The sequence below is a fragment of the Mchenga conophoros genome, linkage group LG11, assembly GCF_057382185.1.
Source record: "Mchenga conophoros isolate Kocher_MC1m ecotype Shallow Benthic linkage group LG11, M_conophoros_male_GT1.1, whole genome shotgun sequence".
NCBI lineage: Eukaryota > Metazoa > Chordata > Actinopteri > Cichliformes > Cichlidae > Mchenga > Mchenga conophoros.
Genome location: NC_140536.1, coordinates 23,904,970 through 23,929,266, shown reverse-complemented (window position 1 = coordinate 23,929,266; position 24,297 = coordinate 23,904,970). Strand labels below are relative to the sequence as shown.

Sequence of the window (24,297 nt, the reverse complement as noted above, 5' to 3'; positions counted from 1 at the left end):
AGTAGATGTTTTATATTTACACATGTGTACAATGTCAATTATTTCTTTTTCCTCCACTGATGTGAGGAACATTGAGTTAGGGTTCCTATCAATCAGGTTTTCACTACATTCTACTGATGGCAGTGACTCAGGAATTTGTTCTGCCAGTTTTGGTCCAATATTTACAAAATAATGATTAAAGCTGTTGACCTTATCAGCAGTGTTTTCCATAATATTGCCATTATCGATAAAGTATTGTGGATAACTTTGTTGTCCAGAATTATTTTTAATGATACCGTTTAAAACATCCCATATTCCTTTCATATTATGTTTATTGTTGTTCAATATTTTACTATAATACTCCTTTCTACATACACGTATAATATTGGTCAACTTATTTTTGTATTTTTTATATTTATTTTCAGCATCTTTTGTTCTTTGTTTTAGGTATTCCCTATAGAGTGTATTTTTCTTTTTACATGCATTTTGTAAACCCTTAGTGAGCCATGGTCTATCTGAATATTTGTGCTTTCTGTTGTATTTTATTGTTGGACAGTTTTTATCGTACAACTCCATGAATATTCTTAAAAATATGCCATATGCAATATCAATATCAGCTTCTTTGTACACATTGTCCCAGTCCTGATTTAATAGATCGTTCTTAAATGCAGTCATAGTTTCTTCTGTCCTTACACGTCTGTATCTCAGTTGTTCTTCATGCTGATTTTTCTTATAATTAGTGTCATAAACTGCAAAAACTGGTAGGTGATCACTGATGTCATTAATTAATATTCCGCTCACAATGTTGTTTTCCATATTGTTAGTGAAAATATTGTCAAGTAAGGTGGCACAATGTGGTGTAATTCTGCTAGGCCTGGTTATTTTAGGATGTAAACTCAAACTGTACATAGTGTTTAGGAATTCGTCGGTCATTTTATGCTTTTTTGGATTCAACAGGTCAATATTAAAATCACCACAGATAAACATAACTTTTTGATTTGTTTTAGAGAATATTTCCTCTATGAAGTCATTAAATACTTGAATACTAGAGCCAGGTGTTCTATATATACAGCTAATTATTACATTTTTTTCTTTTTCCTTATAAATTTCAATTGTTATACATTCTAGTAAATTATCAATTACAGTTGTCATACTTTCTACCACCTTGTAGTTTAGGTTTTTATCCACATACACAGCTACTCCCCCTCCACTCTTGTTCCTTCTATTTACAAAATTCACTTCATATCCCTCCAGTCCAAAGTCCATTCCTTTCTCCGCATTGATCCATGTTTCAGAAATGGCAATAATTCCAAATGGATTTGCCAACTCATTTAGATATTCCTTTATATTGTTGAAGTTGGCATACAGACTTCTGCCATGTATATGCTCATCGCACCACCACCCAACCAACGCAAACGCATTTAATTTCCTTTTTTTGAGTCAGTAAACACTTGTCAAATGTAGCTCCCACACAAAGGACTTTTTATCTCTGTAATTTGTACACACCTGAGTGTGAGCAGCTGGTGTGTGTGTATGTGTGCATATGTGTAGAGGAAGATCTAGCTGGGATGTGTGTGTGTGTTTGCGTGTAACAGCCAACGCTGACGAAAGAGGCAGAAAATAAACATGGGACGCATGGGGAGCATTGTAATCCCAACTTCCTGTCACAGTCAGCTCCTATTTACAGCCCAACAATGGCAAGGCACAGCCTGTGCAGACACACGTGCACGTGAGCGGGTGATTCATTTCATTTTTAGTGCTGACATTTGTGTGTGCATATGGAGAGATAGTGGAAAAGATTTTATACAGATATCATAATAATAATTTATGGAAAAAGTGGGAATAGTGGACAGGTCTTTAGCCCAACCTCAGTGTTTGAACTAAACGTGCAATACTTTATATTTAATCACAGATTACTGCCTTAACCTTTTAAGGCAATTCAACTTTTTGCATTTGCAATACGATGCATGTGGGTATTTGTACTCATCCAATACACGTGTTAATGAGTTTTTATGTAAGACAAATAAGATATCTTCTGAGTTTGGAGATGGTGGTGGTATCAATATACACCCAATCTCGAACTGGGGCTTCCGACTACATCTGGAATGCACTATTAGGCTAATTAGTGATTCTAACTTAACTGTAGGTGTGACTGATTGTCTCAGTCTATGATGCGACCTGGGCAGGGTGTGCCTGCTTCTTACCCAGTGACAGCTGGAATAGGCTCCAGCCTTGCTGCAAACCTGAATTTAAGCATTAAGGAAAATCAGTGCTTGGATAAATGATACAAAGAAAGTTCCACCCCTAACCTCTGGTCATGAGATTTTGTGAATGTCCAAAAGAATAAGCTCCTAAATACAAGAGGTCCCAACGAGATTCCTCCATAGGTTAGATATTTGGGTGCTTCTTTCTGGAGGTTTTCCAGGCAAACCAAACTGGGAAGAGACCCAGGACCCTTTAGAGAGATTATACATCTCATCTGACCTGTGAACACCTCAGGTCCCCCCAAAAGGACCTGGAAAGGGTTGCTTTGTAAAAACATGGTTTCGAGTACGGGTTTCTGAAATTTCTCTGTCCGTTCATTGGTATTTAGTTGCTGCACTCCGGTGTGTGTTTCCATGCTTTGATCATAATGTTTTGGACCCCAGCACGTCTGTGTAATCGCAGCCATAATCCCTGGCCTAGAATCACTCGCAGTAACAAGTGAGTTGATAGAAAGCCTCCCCCTCTGTTTCCCCGAAGGCTTTGCCTAAATCCATGCTCGCACTGATTGTTCAATCTACTCTTTTGGTAGAACAGGGAATGGGATAAAGCTGTATCTCCTGGATGATACATGCTGGAGTGGGGGCACACATCCACCCCTGCGTTTGAGTATGTCTGAATGAGATGGCACAGGATACAATAGAAATGTGTGTGTGCATGCATGCATTTGTGCGTGTAAGGCAAGTGCGGTGGGCAGCTAAACACAGGCACTCAAAGAATCTCTTTCTTCTCTTTTGAAGTGAGTTCAAATGCTCTTCAAAGACTGTCTGCCTGTATGACGGCGCAGGGGGGTGGGCTTGGAGAAAGACCGGGTGACCATGTGCTCTAAACGCAGCTTCATTCAGAGCACATGGAAAGTTGTTCTATTTCCAACCCTGCATTTCAGCTTTATGTACCCTTGTAACATCAGAGACTTGAGAGGGAAAGTCAAACGATCCCCCATTTTAAATGTGTAGGAGGCAAAGATGGTAGTAAAAGTATAATTTCCAGGAAGAAAAAGACCTTTTGAATCCTTATGTAGAGGCAAACTTCTCGAGGATTTGACTGTTATGCCGAGTTTATTATGAGTATAATAAAGAACGTGGACAAAACAAAAATGTTCTCTAAGTCAGGATGTATTAATAAGAAGTCCAAAAATAATTTTAAAGAAATAAATGTGACATTTGATAGAGCTGCATCAAAACCACAGCTTGTGAGCTCAGGTGTAACAATGTTTGTGACATTTTTTATATTTAGGTCTAAGTCACATCGTAGCACAATGAATGAAGTCATACCTTTTTGTTAGTAGCACAAACACAGTGAAGAATAAAACCTTAGATTTCACATTTCAGCATCTTAAATGACTCAAAAAACTCATGACTGTGAAGTCCTCCTCCCTCTGGTGGTGTAATCACTTCTGCAGATGATGAATCTTGGATCGCAGCTCCTCCTGCGGCCTCGGCCACGTTTAACAGACCTGCAACAGTTAACAGCCCAGAACTCGTGCACTTAATTTCTAACTTTAACATCCACTCAATGGTTACGTTTAGGTACCAAAACTTAGTTGGTTAAAGTTAGAGTTATTTGGTTGGTTATACAGCCAATCTATGACATTTTTAGGCAAATTGGAGACGGTCGAGCAGAAGACCCATGATTATTTATGATGAAATGACCCAACTAGACTAAAGGCGTTCTCATCTGAAAGGCACTGTCAGTCATAAAAGCTGATGGTGAGTCCCAGGTATTTAAACTCTAATGAGGTTGTCACTTTGTAGGTGGTCCTGAGCGTCATTGACCCACCCTGCCATCATGTGAGTCATTAAGGTCACATGATTGTGACCTCAGTGACTGTGAGCCAGGGTTGAATTGCCTGGGAAGAGATTTTGAGACTGATCGTTGGTGTCCCATGCCACCACCTCTGTTCAGTAACAGTTTTGCCTAGATGTTTCTTACATACCTAGGTGAACATACAGCAGATAGCCTTCTTTGATAAACTGTCAAAAATATGCTTCAATAAGTCGAGGCTGCTGGGGGCTTCCCATGCTGATGAATGTTCTTCTTAACTCATCTCTTTTCACTGTGTTGATACACCACTCTGCATTTAATCATTAGTTATTATTAATCTCTGGCTCTTTTCCACATTGTGTCTTTTGTGCTGTCTTCCTCCCCTCACCCCATACTGAACATAGTTTATCTGACATTAGGAGGGGGAACCAAACACTTCACTTATTGTCATACTTATACGACCCTGGTCCTTTCCTTTTGTTTCTATTTGTTGCCATCCTCTCATAGATATCAGCATGATCCACCAGTCCTTCCCCAAAACCGCAGTGGCCTCCCTCACCTATCGTTCATCTGTCGTCTTCACTATCAATAAACGTTTGTCATTCACATTCGAGGTTTTATGTCCTTGCTGCTGAGTGTATTTTAGATGCATGCGACTTTGTTTGTTTTCTCTGTATTTATATTGGACCCTATGTGGGCCGCAGCACATCGCATTGACTTTTTCTATCATCAGCTAATTCAATCACAAGCCTGTTGTGGTTTTAATTCTGCTTCACTTCCTGCCCGCCTGTCTCTGTCCGTCCGTCCCCCTCCTTCCCCCTCCTTCCCGGCCCTTGTGAGTGTCTCCCCTAGAGCAGAAATTACATGCTGCTTTGTGCCTGGCGTAAACAATGTTTTCAACAGTGCTGGCTTGTCTTGTCTCTTTTCTCCCTCTCCCTCTCTCTCTCTCTCCTCTCTCCCACTGCCTCAGGGGATGAGTGGAGAGGGCAGGATAAAGAGGGGGGAGGCGGATTGATGAGAGAAAGAGGGAGACAGGGGGTATCGGTAGGATAAAGGGAGAAGGAGGAGGGGAGAACAAGTGAAAAAGAGCAATAGTCTGTTCCCAGAGTAAAAAACGGTCCAACAAGTCTGAGTAATAAGCATAATAAGAGGGGGTGAAGGGCAACAGACACCGGCACACAGTGCCGTCTCGATAACTACCATTCAGTGTAACGATAGTCACTGGGCTCTGATTAACTCAACATTACCTACATACCCTGAAGCCCCTATCTTTGCCAGCACTCATCACTTATCATGTGCCATGGTGGAGGAAGAGAAAGCGGCTAGTCTAGCACTATAAAAGCAGGTAGGCATGCAGACAGGAGAAAAGGGCAGTGTGGTTAAACCCTGTGTTTAATCACCAGGGATAGTGGTGAGAAGGACAGGTGGTAGTTTTGGTGATCTGGCTTGTTTTCTTCGCCCCTCCCACCCTGACGGATCAACACATCAGGGTTTTTTTTTCCTTTCTCCTCCTCTTTCTTTCGCTCGGTTTCCCTCGGTGTGTGAGGGTTGTCAGCCAGGGATCTAGAGGTTACATAAAGTGAGTGTGGATCCGAGGAAGAAAGCAGAGAGATGTTACATAAAGAGCTGTAGCTGGACAAAGGTTAATAAAAATCTAGCCTTGCACTGTAGGCAGGAGCCATGGGAGAGAGAAAAAGCATGAAAAAAACTGAGAGAATGGGCATTACATAAACAGATAAAGATGGGCTGAATTATTGGTGGCTTTGCTTTGCTGTTATATAAAGAGACAGGTCCACCAGCAAAAATGAAAGATGAGAATGAGTTGTGTATGTGTATGTGTGTGTGTGTGTGAGAGAGAGACCACTCATCTGACCGCATCTGAACTTAAAAGATGCTTTTTTCATAATACCTGACCTTTTTTTTTTGATTGCTAGCAAAGACGGTTGAAGCAGCAGGATTATCTCAGCGGCAGAAACTGAAACGTAGCTGGACAGATGTTGACATTGTTTCCGAGTACAATAAAAGTCCAGACACACCAGCTCTCACCAAGCATTTTGGTGAAAGCTGTTTCTTCTATTTAGACGTGATAACAACTCGCAAAAAGTAACTTTATTCACTAGGGGTGGGGAGAAAATCCATCCATCTGGAGATCTGTTTTTTAGAGCGTAAGGTCAGGAGTTCAAGTTGCCCTCAGTGTAAACATGCTTCTTCTTGGTGCTCTTACTTTTCTCTTGACTAAGAACGTTTTGTTTGCTTCCTTTTTGTTCTAGTCTTTTTTCTTCTCTTTTCTTCAAATTTGTCATAAGAGGCAATAGATACTCCATTTTTAAAAACTTTACATTTTTGGCAATTATGTCATGGTTCGGGCTTTAAAGGGTTAAACACAAATGCTGCCCTGCATGCACACCTGTTAAATGCAGATTCAGAACAGCCCAGCGCTGCTTACGCTGGCTGCTGATCTTTTAATTATTTTCTTATCCTGACGCACAACTTCACAGTGCTGTTCCTCAGCTCAGTGTATCCTCATCCTTTTTGCTTCCCATCCCATCCTCCTCCTCCTCCTTTCTGTGTCTGCTTTGTGCAAATGTCATGCAACACTCTCTAATATCTGTCATGATGAGGGGGGGGCGCATGAAAGACTCGCTTATTAAAGTGTGTGCTTGACTGTGCAAGCTCATCTGACATGGCCTTAAAGATCAGAAGCACAAAATAGTGTTTTAAACACGAGGAGCTTATTTTGGAATGAAATGTTTTGTATGCTGTGTTTGATTTTAGTTTTCTCCTTCTGTTTTACAGATATTACTACAACAAGAGGATCCTTCATAAGACCAAAGGGAAAAGGTTCACCTACAAGTTTAACTTCAACAAACTGGTTTTGGTCAACTACCCCTTCATTGATATGAGCTCCACTGGTAAGCCTCGTCTGTGTGTGCGTGTGTAAATATCTCCTAATCCCACAATAGGATGGCATGACTACATGGGATTATACAAGAGAGCACTGCAATTCATTTCTCTGTACTCTGCCCGTCTTTTTTACTCTTTTTCTTATCTTCTCTCTCTTGCCTTTTACATCTACAGGAAGTAGCGTTCCTCAGAGTGCCCCTCCTGTGCCCACCGGTGCAGGGACCCACTTCCGCTTCCCTCCTTCCACCCCATCTGAAGTCCTCTCCCCTAACGAGGACCTGCGCAGCCCCGGTGGCATGTTCAGCTCCGTGGCCCGACGAATGGCCCGTGGCTCTGTCAGCGACTGCAGCGACGGCACTTCAGCCAATTCTGAGATCGAGGAGGGTAACACGGGAGCAGGAGAGGAGAGGGGGGAGAGAGTTGTGAGTGGAGGAGGGCCAGGTGGTGGTGGAGGAGGCTACCGGAGCATCATCCACCCCCGTTTGGCTTCTCATGAAGCCCTGTTCCGCATGTACGGAGGGCCGGGTAACCCTGCAGGGCATCCAGGCTCCCGTGGCCCGGCAGCACACCGCATCCACCCAGAGCCCCTGTCCCCCTTCCCTGCTTCCCCCCTGCCAGGTCCAGGAGGAGCAAGCCTTCTAGCTCCACCTTTGTCTCCTGCACTCTCCATGACCCCCACATCTCACCTCCCCTACACTCCCTCGCCCACCCTATCACCCATGTTAGGCTCTCACTTCTCCTTTAACCCAGAGGACATGAAGCGCTACCTGCAGGCCCACACCCAGTCGGTGTACAACTATGGCCTCAGCCCCAGAGCTTTCCTCCAGTACCCCAACATCGTCATCCCCCAGCCCCACCGGCCCGACAAGGCCGGTCTGACTGCAGAGAGAGGAGCGGCCGAGAGGGCGGAGAGAGCCTCGACTGTGGGGGGAGGCGAGAGGGGAGGAGACCGGCACCACCATCCACCTCTGGGTCACCCGACCCACCACCACCCGCATCCTCACTCTGCTCACCCTCACCCACATTCCCACCCCATGCATCATTCACTTCACCTTGGTGAGGAGCCGCCGCACATGTCCCCCTTCAAGTTCAAGCTGCAGCCGCCTCCACTGGGCAGGAAGCAGAGGGAGGGGCAGAGCCAGAGTAAAGCCAGGCAGAGCTCACTGTCCTCGGGTTCAGGATCCGGGTCCATGTCCTCCACCTCTGGCCTGGGCTCCTCGCTGTCATTCGGCAGTGACTTGAGCTCTGCCAGTGGCTCCGGGCTCATCTCCGCCTCCTCGTCAACACAATCTCTAAACAGCGCGGGACTTCCCAAGATAAAGGTACCCAGACCCAAACATCGCTCACATTCCCACAGTTCCCAGTGATTTAGACTTTGTTTGTGGCTACGTGTGTTTCAGAGAGAGCATGGGCTGGTATTTTGTTTCTGATTGAGATAACTTTATTAAACCCAAACACAAGCATTTCGTTTGCAGCTTACCCACACGACTCACAGTCCTTACACACTAATCACAGTTGCTTTTTAAGGAACAGAATGATAAATAATGAGGTTAAAGTAGAGCTGGGCGATAGAACGATAACGATATGTATCGCGATATAACTTTTACTCGATAGAGAAATTAAGCTATCGCGATAGACCTCGCCGCTCTTGTCCTCTTAAAATAATTTTTTTTTTTTAAAAAAAGGTCAGCCAATCCAAACTAAGTAGCGCAGAGCCGAACCAATCACAGCCGCAGCGTCACGTCGCGTGACTTGTTACGTACAGCACAAGTGCCAAGCCGCACGTGTGTTTGTTTGGGAAGCAGCCAGCGGGTAATGGAGCCAGCGCGTAATGGAGGAAATGAGTGTGCCGACTAGAAAAATCAACCGAGTGTGACCGAAGAGAAAACAGATGATGGTTCCAATGCTGGAGAGATTGTCGAACGGAAGAGCCATAGAAGTTCCGTAGTGTGAAGGTATTTCGGCTATTTCAAGTCTGACAAAAAACAGAGTAGCGTGCACTGTAAATTGCACGCTACTCGGCACGAAAGCAAGTCTGGAAATACAATAAACTGGTGCATGCGTCACACTGCGCCACGTTATTGTTTCGGTGAAATGAATTTCTACAATACTGTTACTGTTAATTCTACTCTCTGCAGTGTTTAAATGCTTACATATACACACAGTTACTGTCCGTCCACACATACGACTCGGTTCTGCTTCTATGCCCCAGCTTTGTTTACTTTTTCCCACCGAGGCTTCTAGACTTCTGATTGGCCAACATTTCTGCACGGTTAGGAATCTAGCGCCACCTGCTGCTTTGGCATGTTCATAGCAGCGTTTTCCTTCATTTCTGCCTTTATGTGTGGACGGGATTATTTTTTAAAACGAAAACGGAAAATCTCCGTTTTCAAAAATACCCGTGTACGTGTGGACGTAGCCTCGGTCTCTGACTGGAAGCGCTAATTCGTCATTCGGCTTTTGTCAGACTAAAGTACCTGTTAAAACTGTTTGAAAAGCTAAGCTATACAACAAGGAGAGATTGAGAATTTCCTTTTAGTTCTCAGTTTATTTGATACTGACAAAAGTTAGTCAGTTTTGTCTGTTCTTCTGTAAAACAAACTAAGATTTATTTTTAGAATTAATATTTTGTTTCTAAGTGGAATTGACAATTTACTCTGTTTCGTTTGTTCTATTTTGAAACTTAAACGCTTTAGCAGCTGCCTTTTGTGTAGTTTGCAATATTTGCCTTTATTTATCTGAAAAAGTCTCATGTTCCTTAAGTACATCTACCCTGTTGAACTTATTATGGGAAATAAATATTTAAATAAAAACAAGCTGCTGATTATTTCACATTTTACTTGTGAGCAACGGCACATTTAAATCTTACAAATATAGTTATTTGGCTTATATCGTGATAGATATCGTTATCGCCTGAAATGAAAAAAACATATCGTGATATGAAAAAATCTCATATCGCCCAGCTCTAGGTTAAAGGAAAGAAAAATAAATAGATTACAAGGATGTGTCCAAAAATGAACAGTCATCGAAAAATGAATATAAATGACCCCGTCAGAGTTAAAGTCATCTAATAGCCTGAGGGAATTCAGGATTTTAAGTACCTGAGAGAAACTTCCTGAACTCAAACTCCTCTGTCTTGTATCTGGCGATGGTAGTCCTTGTTATGCTTTGCTTGGTGAGCTCAGCATACCTATTTCTGCAGCTTCTGGTTAGAGTGTCCCTCGAGTACGCAGATCACCAGAGCAGGATTGCTGCTGCTGGCTTTACAGTTCAGGGCGAAGTCTCAGTCAGTCTGCATGACTGTAGTTGTGTCAGTCTGGCCAGTTGCAGCTCACAAACTAAACGTGCATGTAATCAAGCTCTATGAAGGATATAAAAAACAATAAATATGAAAGTGAGTCACTCTATATACTCTGTCAGCTCTCCCAACTAAAGTCAGGTTGGGATTTAAGCATTAGTAAATTTATGTATTTATTTGTGATTTATATATTTAATTACCAACAGCAATCCTTTTTTAAGTTACATTTTTGATCAACTTCCTTGTCCCTCTGTTTGAAGGTTGAGCCCATCTCTGACATAGACTCCGAGGAAGAGGTGGAGGTGACTGACATTAGCGATGAAGACCCAGATGAAAGAGATGAAGAGTTTGAGCTCTTCGCCCCTCGCCACCCGAGAGCATCCGACCACCACCACCTTCCTAATGGCTCAGCCCGGGCCCAGCAACAACCCCACACCGACGAGGACTTAGAAGAAGATGTGTTCAAAGCCCCCGCTCCTCCTCCACCCGGCCTGATGCCTTTCTTCACCTCGCAGCACACGCACTCCGGCGTACATCGCATGCTGCCCGTCATCAAGAGCGAACCCGCCGAGCCCGGGGAGAGCAGCACACCCCCATCTCAGCCACCCGCGGCGGGGGCTCCCCAGACGAAGTGCATTCCTCTCAAGCTGCGCTTCAAGAGGCGCTGGAGTGAGGACCAGCGCATGGAGGCCTCGCAGGAGGAGTCAGATGATAAAAAAGTACGACCGGAGGAAGAGAGGGAGCGAGAGAGGCAAAGTAACGGACAGATGGAGATGGAGGAGGATGGGACGGGCAGCGGAGGCGGGGACAGTCCTCCTATGCTGGCGTATGAAGGCTCTTTAGCAGCACCCCTGGCCTTGCACAGGAGGGTGACTGCCGAGCTGCACCGCGCCACTGCACAGCTGTCTCTGGAGAATAAAGACTGCTGATGAGAGCCTCAGTCCAAACACTACTGCTCCAGCAGGGCAGGAGGTGGTGCAGGAGTATGTAAATGGTTCCTCTGTAATTCCCTCTCCTCACACTGACAAACTAGAATCAAGAAACCTCCACTGACCCGAGAGCACACGTCAACATACACATGAAAGTAACGCCCCAAAGACAGCCCGACACCTTCTCATCTCAGGGTGCCAAATATGGCCATTTTGTCAGCCGCTGGTGTCACAGACGGATGCGCGTGAGGTCTCTTTTGGTGTCCGTGATGCAATGTTTATGTTTATTCTTAGTCATTGTATAACACCAAGACAGTGTAAACCAGGGGTAGGGGAACGCCAGGCCTCAAGGGTCGGTGTCCTGCAGGTTTTAGATGTGTCCTTGATCCAACACAGCTGACTTAAATGGCTAAATTACCTCCTCAACATGTCTTGAAGTTCTCCAGCCGCCTGGTAATGAACTAATCATTTGACTCAGGTGTGTTGACCCAGGGTGATATCTAAAACCTGTAGGATACTGACCCAAGAGGCCTGGAGTTCTCTACCCCTGGTGTAAACAGTGCATACAGAGTTCCTGGTAGTGACTGAACGGGTTTAGACAGCCTGCGTCTCAGAAAAAGATGCACTGCCCTCCAAAAACAAGAAAAATAAAAACCAAATCATTCACATTTGCAACCCTCAAAAATATCTTTGAACACCATTTGTTTGAAAACTAAAAGCAGAAAACAAATTTTTTTATTCGTGTCAGCATTATTCCAACAACAGCGACGCATCTTTACTGCTGCAGTGAGAATAGAAATACCGCTTAAATCGTGTTTGCTCTCTTGCTTTGAAAATCACCTTTGTACACAGTCTTGAAATGACTTTGAGTTTGGTTTTTTTTTTGTTTTTTCTGCCGGCGAAAGCGAGCCTGGTGGTGGGGGAAAGTACAAGATACTCTGCGTGCTGACCCGTTTGGTTGCTCTGTGTTTCATTTTTACTCGCGGTTGAGGTTTAGGCACCAAGAGTACTTGCAGAAAAGGGTTAGGCACCAATACCAAACGACACTTCACGCATATCTCTGCAATGCAAGCAGCTTTAATTGTGGGGAGACAGAGAAAAAAAGGCCACTATTTGACGCCCTGGACTGCCCAACTCTTGCCTCTTTTTGTGTCAGACCTAAAGCCAGACCATTTATCTGGATCAGGGCTCTTCTGGGACGCAGCCGTGTGCAGGAGGGACTCACTCAGACGCCACACCAGGCACAGCGATGGTATGACTGACCTGGAATCATCAAGTTCACCTCCTAACAGATGCCCTGCCCCTGTAGCACAACACCCCCCCCATCAGTAGGATCAGCAGCCAGTCAGCACCTTCCTCAGGGGACACACACATATGCACACACGCACACTCCCCAATGACGATCCAGGATGATGATGATGATGATGATGTGCACACCCACGCCACTTTTTCCTACAAACTGACGGGACTTTAAGTGCCTGTATCTAAAACCATGGGGGGGAAGAGTGTGAGGGGAGGAGGGAGGGCTACTCAGAGTGATCACTCTGTGAACATGTTTGTTGAATCAAAAGGAAAAAGTCTCTAAAACTGATACAGGTGGGAGGGGGTGGGGGCGGTGGGGTGCTGGGTGTTGTCTGACTGACTCTTAAAACTGGCCCACTCCACTCAGGGAAGCCTATTGCTGTACGTTTATTGGATTCACGCACACAAACACACACACACAAAAAAAAGCAACAAAAAAAAAGAAAGGCCAACAGTGAATGGGACTCAGTGACTACGGACACCAAAATCTGTTCACTGCCACACACACACAAACTTTTTTTGACTCTTCTCTGAGAGCTTCTGACTTTCACATAACCTTCTGTCTCTCTGCTGTCCTGCCCTTCTTTCTCTTGTGGACCACCTGTGGAAATATCACAACTCTGCTCACAGACACAAGTTCAGCCCAGGGAGATGTGAGGAGGGGAAAATGATGAAGAAGACTGCAGAAGAGGAGGAGGAGGAAGAAGGGTTTTTGCAGGGGTTCCAGCAAGCTGTTAACCAGCCTTCTTACCTCACCTAACATGGCTTGTACACTGAAAATTATTTCCCTCAGCAGCACAGAAACTTAGTTCACCAGCTAGAGCTCGTCTAACAATCATAGATAGTGTTAAACTAAACCAGCAAACACACACATTCGCACAGCACTGCCTTCAGCATGCTCCCTCTCCCTCGGACCAAACCTCCGGCTCTCTGTAGCGCATCACCCTCTTAGGTTGGCGGGCCTGTTAGCTACGAGTGTGAGAGCTCGAGAGAGCAGGGAGCATCTCTCACACACACACACACACACCTGCTCTCACACACACACACACACACACACACACACACACACACACACACACACACACACACTCTGCCTCTCTATGCCTTGTTTTTATAGCATGTACAAAAGTGCAAACTGAACTCTAACAAACATACATACAGATTATATCTTTATATATTCTAAAGGAAATTATTAAACAAAAGTAAACTTTTAAAAAGCGTTTTGATGACGTGATTGATTCAGGATTTTTTTTTTCTGTGACATGGTATCATGGAGGGCAGACTGAAGATGCAGAGGGGGCGTGGGTCAGGGTTTTTTTTTTGTTTGTTTGTTTTTCTTGTACATTTGTTTCATAGATAAACGAGCCAGAGGAAAAACAGCGCAGGCCAGTCTATCACAAGAACACGAACGGCGAGAAAAAAGAAAAAAACCCATCAGGACTCGAGCAGACTGCTAATGAGTCAGATGTGTGGTTCACTCTGCTGTTCACTTTGTTTCTCGTAGCTTGCCCTTTCAGCTCGCAGCGTTCTGCTCTTTCCTGTCTGCAGTCCAGCTCGCCTCAGCAGGGTTCTCCCTGGTTTCAGCTCCCAGCCCCCCTCTGGCCCTGGGCCACCTCTGCAGGCCGCCTGGGAGTGTGTGAGGGTGTGTGAGCGGGTTATTCGTGGAGTAGTAATCCCGTCTCTTCTCTTAGATCAGTTAGGGCAATGCTCCAAAGTTCACAGCAGCTCGGGGATGGGGTTAATCAGTTGGACACCCTCTCCTCAAACTATGCATATTCTCACAGACACACACACATGAAACACATATATTTGTGACATGTTTCAGCATCCAGCCAGGCGTCCGATCGGGGGGTGGGGGTCTGTCTCCTGCCTGGCCAGCAACAAGACGGATCTATAGCGGTGAGCTGTGAGATAGATGGCCTGCAGGCGGTCTGTGTAGCCGGGCTGATCGAATTTCCTCCTCAGACCCCCGTGGTCTGGACGGGAGCATGTCACAGCCCGCACACACACTCACACACACACCCGCCAGGCCCTGTGTCTGTATCTGAACTGACAGCTGCCTTACTTCTACTACTTCTCATATCTCAGCAACAGAAAGACATCCGTCTCTCTTTCTTCTCTGCTCTCTCTCTCTTTCATTCGCGCTTTTCGCTGTTCATTTTTTTCCTCGCTCTGCTTCAGGCGCCGTCAGACTTCCTGCTAACGGCAGCGCGATCTGACTGTCGCGATATATAGCGGGGGCAAAGCGATTGATCGGAGTCTGGGTGAGACGCAGACTCTCCCTCATCCTGTTTCAGGTCTGCAGACAAACAGCACAAAGATTGCATTTCTCTATTTAGAAGAAGGAGAAAAGGTTTCTCGGTTTATTTTTCTGATGTTGTGATTGTTCTCATTGGGTTATTTACCTCTCCAGCTGGCATTATGATGATGATGATTAATATTATTATTGTTATTATTCCATGGCTCTGTTAGCTGTTGCTTTTTATGTTGTGTACATCACTTTGGATGATGTTGATCGACCCCAAACTCCATTCCCTGTTTTCAAACCTTCTAGCCTCCAACACCCCCCCCCCCTTTTGCTGTCTTTAGTTTTTGCAGATGTAATATAACTAAAATGTCTAATATTTGATGCTGACAGAGAAATAACATCGGGTTTTGAGAGGGAGGGACAGTGGAGGATTATTTGGGGGGGGGATTTTATCCTTTTTTTTTGTCTTGTAATTTTAATTTTATAATGTTACTTTTTCTCTCTCTTGCTTGTATATTTTTTATCTTTTTTTTTTTTGAGGGGGGATGTTGTATCATTTTAAAAGACATGTATTGTTTTACCATGTAAAGGTCTATCTTTCAGTCTTTCACCCCCCCCCCCCCCCCCCCCCCCCAAGCAATTACCTAACACTCAGATGGAGACGAGAGTTAATACCATGATGTAACATTGAATTTTTCCACTTCTTTCGTGTTTTTATGTTATTTTTTTCCCCAAACTTGTAATTAAGCTGTAATCAGGGTTAATTAAAACTGGTTAAAACCCAATATCAAACTCAAAGTGTTTGTTTATGTTTCTTCTTCTTCGTTCATTTTTATTAACGCCACATAATCCCCACAGTGGAGTTTTATTACCTGGTTATTTGTAAACAAAGAGATTAACCCGTCACTTTTTGTCTCATCCATAGTGAGCCACCAGTCATAAAGAAGGGATTTTTGTATTTCAGGATTACAGTTAATTATAATAAATGCAAAGTGTTTCTAAAACAGTAAAGACGCTGTTCTTTGGCCGTCAGGGGACCGAGATATTACCAAAAAGTATTCACTCGTCTGTCCTCACATGCATATGAACTTGACTGACATCCCATTCCTAATCCATATTGTTTAATTTGATGTCGACCCAACCTTTACAGCTAAAAGAGCTTCAGCTTTCCTGGAAAGGCTTTCCACAAAGTTTAGGTGCATTCTTCCAGAAGCACATTTTTGATGTCAGACACTGAGACGTGAAGTTCTGGCTCGCAGTCTGCGCTCTAATTCATCATGAAGGTGATCTGTCAGGCTGACGTCGGGACTTTGTGGAGGCCAGTCAAGTTCTTCCACACCAAATTTGCACATCCATGTCTTTATGAACCTTGCTTGGAACAGGAAGGGGCCAAGCTGTTCCCATAAAGTTGGGAACATGAAATTGTCCAAAATGTCTTGGTATACTGAAGCATTAAGAGTTTCCTTCACTGACACTAATGAGCCGAGCCTAACTCCTAAAAAACAACCCCACACCGTGATCCCTCCTCCGCCAAACCCTACACTTATAACAATGCAGTGCCGTTCCCCTGGCAACCATCCATCAGATTGCCAGATGGACAAGGGTGATTTACCCCTCCAGAGAACATGTCTCCACTCCTCTAGAGTCGGGTGGCAGCGTGCTTTACACCACTGCATGTGACACTTTGCATTGCGTTTGGTGATCTGAGGCTTGGATGCACCTGCTCGCCATGGAAACCTATTCCATGAAGCTGTCTCCACACTGTTCTTGAGCTAATCTGACAGTCACCTGAGGTTTTGAGCTCTGTAGCGATTGACTCTGCAGAAAGTCGGTGACCTCTGAGAACTATCAGCCTCAGCATCCGCTGACCCCACTGTGCTTTTACATGGCCTAACACTTTGTGGCAGACCAAGTAAAAAATAATTGGATGGCTGCATTTCAATCATGTCTAGATGGTTTAATTCTAAATCCACTGCGGTGGTGTCCAAATCCTTACGGAGCTAACTGTACATTCACACAAATTTCATACATGGGGTAAATTCACTCTCACATTCTTCTTTTAAAACAATGAATCTTCTTCATTGAATTTAACAGTTATAGAGGAAAAGTCCATCTTTGCCTTGACCTGGTCTCTGTTAGCTAAGTGGATGTAACAAACACACACACACGGCCGCTGTGCTGCAGAAGCTTCTCAGGTTAAACATTTAGCCGTCATTATGGAAGCACTTTGTCTGCGTGCTGCTGCCCATTCACCCACATAATGCTCTCGATCACCCGGGTACCTTTAACCATGACGTCAGCAGCTGCCTGGTCTTAAGCACACTTACGGGCAATTTTGTCTGTGGGGAGGAGGAAGACGAGGATAAGTTGTGGAAGTGATGGTGAGGAGTTGCTGCCCTTAAATGGCCTTCTTAGATTTTTAATGAGGTGGGCAATCAACAGCCCAAACACTTCCTAAACTTTAGTTTAAAAAAGCAAAAGAGAGTATAAAAGCCGTAAATTAGGTTACAGAACATGATTTAGTTGCACATTGGATGTTGTGGGTCAAAGCCTGAAGCTCGTTCCTGAAATCCACATTTAAATCTCTGCTGCAGACTATTTTGAAAGTCATTTTTATCTTTGGCATATTGTTTTTTTCATTAGGTGATCATGTGTTTTTCCTGATGAAAACCCAAACAACTCAGTTTTAACCTTAAATCTTTGTATTTCTTTGAAAGAATAAAATCCATGGGGAAGTTAAGAAGTGCCTTTATCCCCCAATAATCTCTCTAAATCTGGATCAGCACCTCTCCGATGTCAGCAGGGGGACGTTTATTTGAAGGCGTCCAACTTTTTTTGTATTTTGCAGCAAAGGAAATGAATGAACAGCTGAAAATGCAGCTTTTATTAAACCTAAAGGAGGTTAAAACCTTATTTTAATCTAATGTTATGAGTAATTATTGTGTCATGATCCCAGGTTTTTGTTGAGTTTTGGGTGTTTCTGGTGACCTGAGTGTTTCTTCGTCTGTCATTGTGTCACTCCAGGAATTTGATTCTATTCATCTGGACTTAAAGCTTTCATTGGACGAAATGTTTTGTCACTCAAACCAAGTTACTTCTTTAGTCTCTACTCCAACGTCCAGATCAACAGAATCAACTTTGTGGGATTTCCTCACCTGGATAAATGAGGATCCATTAAGACATAAATGTCTCCTGTTCACTTTTAAAAGCCAGCCTCTCATTTTTCTCCAGTGTGGCCGTCCTCACCTATTGATCACTGATTTCTCCCTCCTGTGTCTCATTGTTCAAACCTCATGCATTTCTCAAATCGTCTGGTTGCGCTTCCTTATTTTCCCACCTGTTCTCCCAGCTCTCCTCCTTCTTTTTTTCCTTCTCCATGCTTCAGTCGAGTTAATGGACTTTACTTTTAATTCCCCTGTTGGATTATAAGATTCTCCTGACAGTTTAGTCTTGTGCGTTCTTTGTTCAAATTTATTTTAGTCAATAAAGCTCCTTTTTGTACTAAGAAGTGCAACATCCGGAAACTTGTAGCATGTTGGGAGATATCCAGGACCGCAGTGGCTGTGATGCGATCCCCTCACAGCACAGATTGCAATATAGAGCTGAATGAACTGAAAAGAAGGAATTACAGAAACTCAACAACATTTTTATTTTTTGTTTTAGTAGGACTAAAACCTCAGAGACCTTCTGTTCCTTTGACTCTTATGGTGAAGATGCAGCCTACAGAGCAACGCGAGCCCTGAGAGTGAACAGAAACCTCTCGTTCTGCTGTGTGAGGGCTCTTATTAGAGCTGCTGCTGTTGTTGCACCAGTATCTTAAAAACTGTTTACACCTGTTGAATCGTGGGACTCTATAATTAAGTTCAATAAGGAAGATCAGTTCTCTTATACTCCTCTGCATGGGCTATTCTTGCCGCTCTATTTTCTTCATCACATCTGTTTTCCCACGCCGTCAGTCACGGCTCATGCACCGTACTTCTGTCCAACAGTCTACCTGCCTGCATTCTCTGAGGACCCATTCTTTAAATTTGTTGAGCTCATTCACAAAATTTTAATCAAGCATCATCCTCCACCAGCACCACCAGTGTTCAGACTATGGTGGGATCCCGTTGCCAGCACTAACCTCAATCTGCAGTTCTGCTCCATGATGTCACTTCTCCAGTTTCTTTGCAGATTTTTTTAATAAACGTCACCCTTGGTAATACAAGTATTTGGTTTGGACACCCTTTTGCCTTCAGAACTGCTTTATATCTCCATGGCATACCAAAACCAGACAACAGTTTTACAATCTTCTGCTGTCTGGTTTCGCTGATCCTGTGAGGATTGCAGCCTCAGCTTCTCGTACAGGAGGGGCACCCAGTGCTGCAGCAGACCATCTGCTTCCAGCTTCAACGTCCTGTCCATTCAGAGATGCTCTTCTGCAGCAGTCTGGGCATTCTCTTCTGAACTCTGATGTCAAGAAGTCATTTTGGTCCAGAAAACAGCTGCTCACAGGATGTTTGATCTTTTTCAGAGCAGTCTCTGTAAACATGGGTGATGGGGAAAAGCCCTCATTCTGTTTGAACTCAAGTAGGTCATCTTGGCCATGTCTACACATCTGCATACACTGAACTCTGAAATGTGATTGGCTGAGCAGATATTTGTGTGAACGTGCAGTTGAGGAGGCATACCTAATAAAGAGTCTGTGGCCGTACATTTAGCGCTGATGTTCATGTGTGTCAGATAAAGAAACCGCGCAAATGTCTTCTGATCTTTAGCTCGAGTGAAACGTTTCACAGCTTCTGGCTCTGAGTTATTCAGCGAACACAGACTTCGAGGAGGAAATCACTTCAGCTGAAGTGTTAATAGGATGTATTCAACCCGGGAGGGTGTGTCACATAGACGTTGCTTCACTTAAGGGTCATGAGCCGACTAAAAACAAGTGTTGCTTTAAAGGAGCAACTGCCACGCAAGCCTCACATAAGTATGTCAGTGTGTGACATGTGAGTTATGTAACCTTGGTGAGGGTCCCGGCAGGTGTGATTGTGCATGATCCCGGCCTCCATTGTCGACACACCAGCCATCCAGGTGCTCCATAGAGAGAGAGAGAACGAAAGAGAGAGACACCACAGGAACCAATGTGCTCGCTCACCTGTGCCACATCCCCCTGCCTTCGCTTCCTCTGAACGCCTGCTTTCGCGGAAACCTGTGCAGAGCCAGCTCCGTCCTCCGCATGTAACCGCAGCCCGTGCATTATGCACACGCTGCACAACAAGAAGCCTTTCTGAATGTGCACACGTGACCGTCGCATCCTCTGAGAGAGTTATGGTACGGTAACTAAACATACGAAGGCCTGCTAGTAAGTTCACCACATCCTCCACCGTACAGAGAAAAGCTGCACCGCACAGGAGTGAGGCACTTTCACAGTGACGATACACAGACATGTGTGAGCGCACATTGATGTGGTTTGTTTGAAGCTCTGGTGCTTCAATTTCCTTTTTCAGCTTCCTTTCCCGCCAGTACTTCTGTTTAACCTATTTGACCCCAAACGAGAAACCATTGTAAAGTTTCTCTTTGTGAGAGGAAAGAATGGACTTTGTAAAAAACAGACTTTAACCTTCACTTGTATTCGCCTCCAATACAGAGCAGCTCCACTGTGCTCTCTGTGTTTGGTCATTTCAGATTGAATGTCTCCCCCTGTTGTTGGGATACTTAAAATGCACATTATAAGAATTTCTGTTGATTTAATCCACGTTGTTTATTACTGTTGGTATATAACTATCAGGTGAACACATTCAAGAGATCAGTTTTTGCCTGGATTTGTCTGCTTTTTCTCTTTTCAGGCTTCTTTACCTTTCATAAATGATCTCAGTGAGCATGACACATCATTGTTATCCACTAAATCAACAAATATGCCTACATTTTTGATTATTTAAGCACACCTGTGATTCTTTTCTTTCTCAGCCATTCTGTTGTAGACTGTCTGCGGTGCTCGGGATCATCGTCCTTCTTGTTACGCCCCTCTTAAAACGTTATGTTGTGGCTTTTAAGACAGGTCGTCAGATGCTGTGTGACCAAATTGTGGCCAAGATTTAGCTGGTAAGAGAGATTTGACTCTAGAGTATTTGACATACAGAGGAGCTCATGGTCAACTTGGTGACAGCAAGGCGCCCAGGATCTGCGACTGCAAATCAAGCCCAGACCGCCACCCCTCCGCCGCCGTGCTTCACAGTTGGTATGAAGTGTTCGTGGTGATATGCAGTGTTTGACTTTATCCAAACGCGGCTTTGTACATTATGACCAAACATCTTCTCATCTGGACGTTGTTCCAGAAGTCTTGCGTTTTATGCAAATGCAACTTTGCAAACCTAAGCTGTTGTAACTCTTCCAAACAAGCCATACATTAACACTAATTTATTTTGTTTAATGCCCTATAAAGTACATTTCTTAATTGTTTGAGTTATGTGCAAACAAACAGACCGAATCAAACTAATCACATAACCTCTTTAATTGAGGTAACAAGATGGCAGTTAATGCTGAGATTGTTGTTGGCGTACTGAATGTGCACAGCTGGTCTCGTCTTCCTCACCTTTTCTCTAATGTAGGGAGGAATCTGTGTGTCCAAGGACACCTCTCCATGAGACTCCTGTCTTCAGCTCCGGGGCATGACGTGAGCCCTGAGTAACAGCTGAGCGGTGTAACGTTACCGTGAACAAGAATGCGGAGAGCACAAAGGCCTACTGTTCACCATACTGCAGCCCGTATGGATGCCGACCTTGTCAGACTTTAAAGACACTCTGATACGCTTTCTGTGTCTTTTGCAGCCACTTTGAGGGGTCATGGTGCAAATCGCTTCAGCATACAGTGGCCGTTTGAACTACTGCATTAACCTATACATAAGAGAGACTGTTATACGTTTCCTTTATCTCAAGCTGGTTTTATCTGTGGGTTTAATGCCACTGTGAACTGCCATGACCTCCCTAAATCCCTAACCTGACAGAGTCTGAGTGCACCGTTTATCAGATATTATTAGACATCGTGAGCTGCCTCCTTCTTTAAGCTACAGGAACAAACCTGCCCTCTCCTGACACTCGGCACACAAAAAGCATTGCCATCCCTTCAGTAACAGACTCCCTCCCTCGAGGCCCGAAGTGAAGGGTGCTCAAATTTGTTGTACAAATCTATTCAAAGACGCTGGGCCCCTTATGTAAGAATGCTTTAGCAAAACCAGGAACATTAGAAGAGAGAGAGAAACATGGATCTGAAGGAAATCTGGGAGATGCCTGCAGCAGCAAAGATCATGTTAGAGTAAAACATCCAGAGGGAGAAAATGTTTTTATATCCATGCAATAACCGAGAAACAGTTTGTGTGTTTGCTGATAGTTGTGGAGCTGCTTGAAAAGTTGCATTTGAATGTACCTGCTCTGTTTTTCCTCCTCTTTCTTTATAGCTAGCTGGATGCTGAAGTGTGCAACCGCAACTTTCCATCTGCATTATGAAGCATCACAGGGATGAGAAAAAAAACAATGTAATGAGGGTATGAGTGGCTGTGGGATGTCATTATTTTCTTATTATTGAGCAGGTTTCTCCATGCGGTCACTGTAGGACATGACAAATGAACTAATTTGACATTAATGGCCAGCACACTCGGCTCACTTTAACCCCTGAGTGTTAGTTATCTGCAGCAATATGAACAGTGCAAATAAACTATTAAAAGTGTCTAAATAACACTGTAAATCAATAGGAGAAACACAACGGTATGGCAATAAGACATTTATCTGTTATTGGAAAGAAGACTTGCACACAGTTTGATTTTCTCTGTGGTCACTTGTAGTTGCAGAAATGAACAAGTGGTGCTCGAGACAGATTTTATCAATACCAAGGACCAACCAATTAGTCTTGGTAGAACTCAACCAACAATGTTGCCGGAAGGACAAATAACGAAGAACAAGCATTATAAGAACAAGCTACGACTCGCCCATTTCTAACATGTCATCAGAAAGAAAGAGTAGTTAAAAAAAGGACATCATGACTGGAGGAACTGAAGGACCGCCAGCAATGAGTTGGTTGTACACCATTATAAGAATAAGAAGAACTCTGGCCGTACTTATCAATTCACACAGGATCAATCTTCCAGTTTAATGTTTATCCACCAAGTTGCTATGGTCCAGGAACAAACCCTAACTAATAATAACAGCCTTAAACCATATTTTTGACAGAATTTTGGCTAACATAATTATATGAAATTTTCTCCCGGTCCTCCAAATACTTAATGTGATATTTTTATATGTGGACCCCCCCTTTCATCAAAGTTGTCTTTTTCAGTTGTCTTCCTGACTTTAGTGAATCATTCACATTAATTATTTGACGTGGAAACTTGTCTGCATGAATTTATGTTATGGTGTGGCTACTGTTCACAATATTAGCCTTCTCAGGTTAGCATGTTAATCGCTAACATGCAAGAAAGCACCTAAAACAAAATGGAGCTTAGAGGACAGGCAAGTCAGCAGTTCCCCAGGTAGGTGCGAACCAGAGTGGGCAGCATCAATTTAAGAAAGTAAGTAAAGGGCCACACATTGAATTAAAACATGTTTGCAGGTTAATTTGAAAAAAGAAATCCACCTAGCTGCTTTATCAGCATCTAAATTAGCTTACATCCTGCCTTTAGCTGACATTTTAGCTAAATGTATCAGCTAAATGCTAATTTTTGGGGGGTCATGACAGTGCTAGAGGAAAGTTAACTGACTGTTAAGTTAATGAAAAAGTTGCAGGTCATCAATCAAGTTTATTAAAGTTAACTAAAAACGAAATTAAAAAGTGAAACTATGTGTGTACAAGAGAGTTTGGCTGTATGGAAGCTCATTTCTGCCACTGAAAATAATATTTTGAAATGTTTTAAATATTTTTTTTAAATAATAAAATATATATCCAGGGGCACTGGAGCCTATCCCAGCTGTCATAGGGTGAGAGGCCGGGCACACCCTGGACAGGTGGCCAGTCTGTAGCAGGGCCATAATAATATATATATACATTTTTAATTGCTATAATTGAAAATTCAGTCCATAAATAAGTTGTTTGGCGATAATAACCCAAAATTTCTACTTAGCTCTTCCCAGCTGATTTATTTTGATGTGTTTTTAGTGGTGGAGACCATCTTCCATGCTTTTGTGTTAGGTGAATTTATTAAAGATGTATGAAAATCTTTCCTCATTGATGTAGCACTAAGTGATTTACTGTGGGTCAGACTGTGTTTTCAGCTAACCTGACAGCATCTATACTTTTAAATGTTTTTCAGACAATGAACTTCTGTAAGACTGCCGTAGCCCTAATAAACCCACACAATTAAAATTACCAGTCTAAACCTAGCTTAGCTAAATGGATTGGTTCTAATATAGCACTCTTCTACTTGAGCACTCAAAGCACTTTATGCTATGAGCCTCATTTACACTCGTACAAGCACTTTTATCTATCCCTAAGTGCTTATATGTAACATTCACACATGAATGCCACAGGAACAATTTGGGGTTCACTATCTTGCCCAATGACACTTCGGCATACAGACTGGAGCAGCTGGACTGAACCACCAACCATTTTATTTAGTAGATGATCAGCTCTACCTTCTGACCTACGCT

General features: G+C 43.6%; 1 protein-coding gene across 1 annotated transcript in view; it reads left to right on the top strand.

Moving 5' to 3' along the window:
* erfl3 (Ets2 repressor factor like 3) overlaps positions 1–12,657 on the top strand; it is a 69,447-nt gene extending 56,790 nt beyond the window's left edge. The window contains exons 3-5 of the mRNA XM_085291640.1: positions 6,802–6,917; positions 7,084–8,231; positions 10,468–12,657. Of these exons, the coding sequence (XP_085147766.1) occupies positions 6,802–6,917; positions 7,084–8,231; positions 10,468–11,136 (1,933 nt within the window). The 3' untranslated portion in view covers positions 11,137–12,657. The remainder of the gene's footprint in view (positions 1–6,801; positions 6,918–7,083; positions 8,232–10,467) is intronic.
* The last annotated feature ends 11,640 nt before the right edge of the window (positions 12,658–24,297 follow it).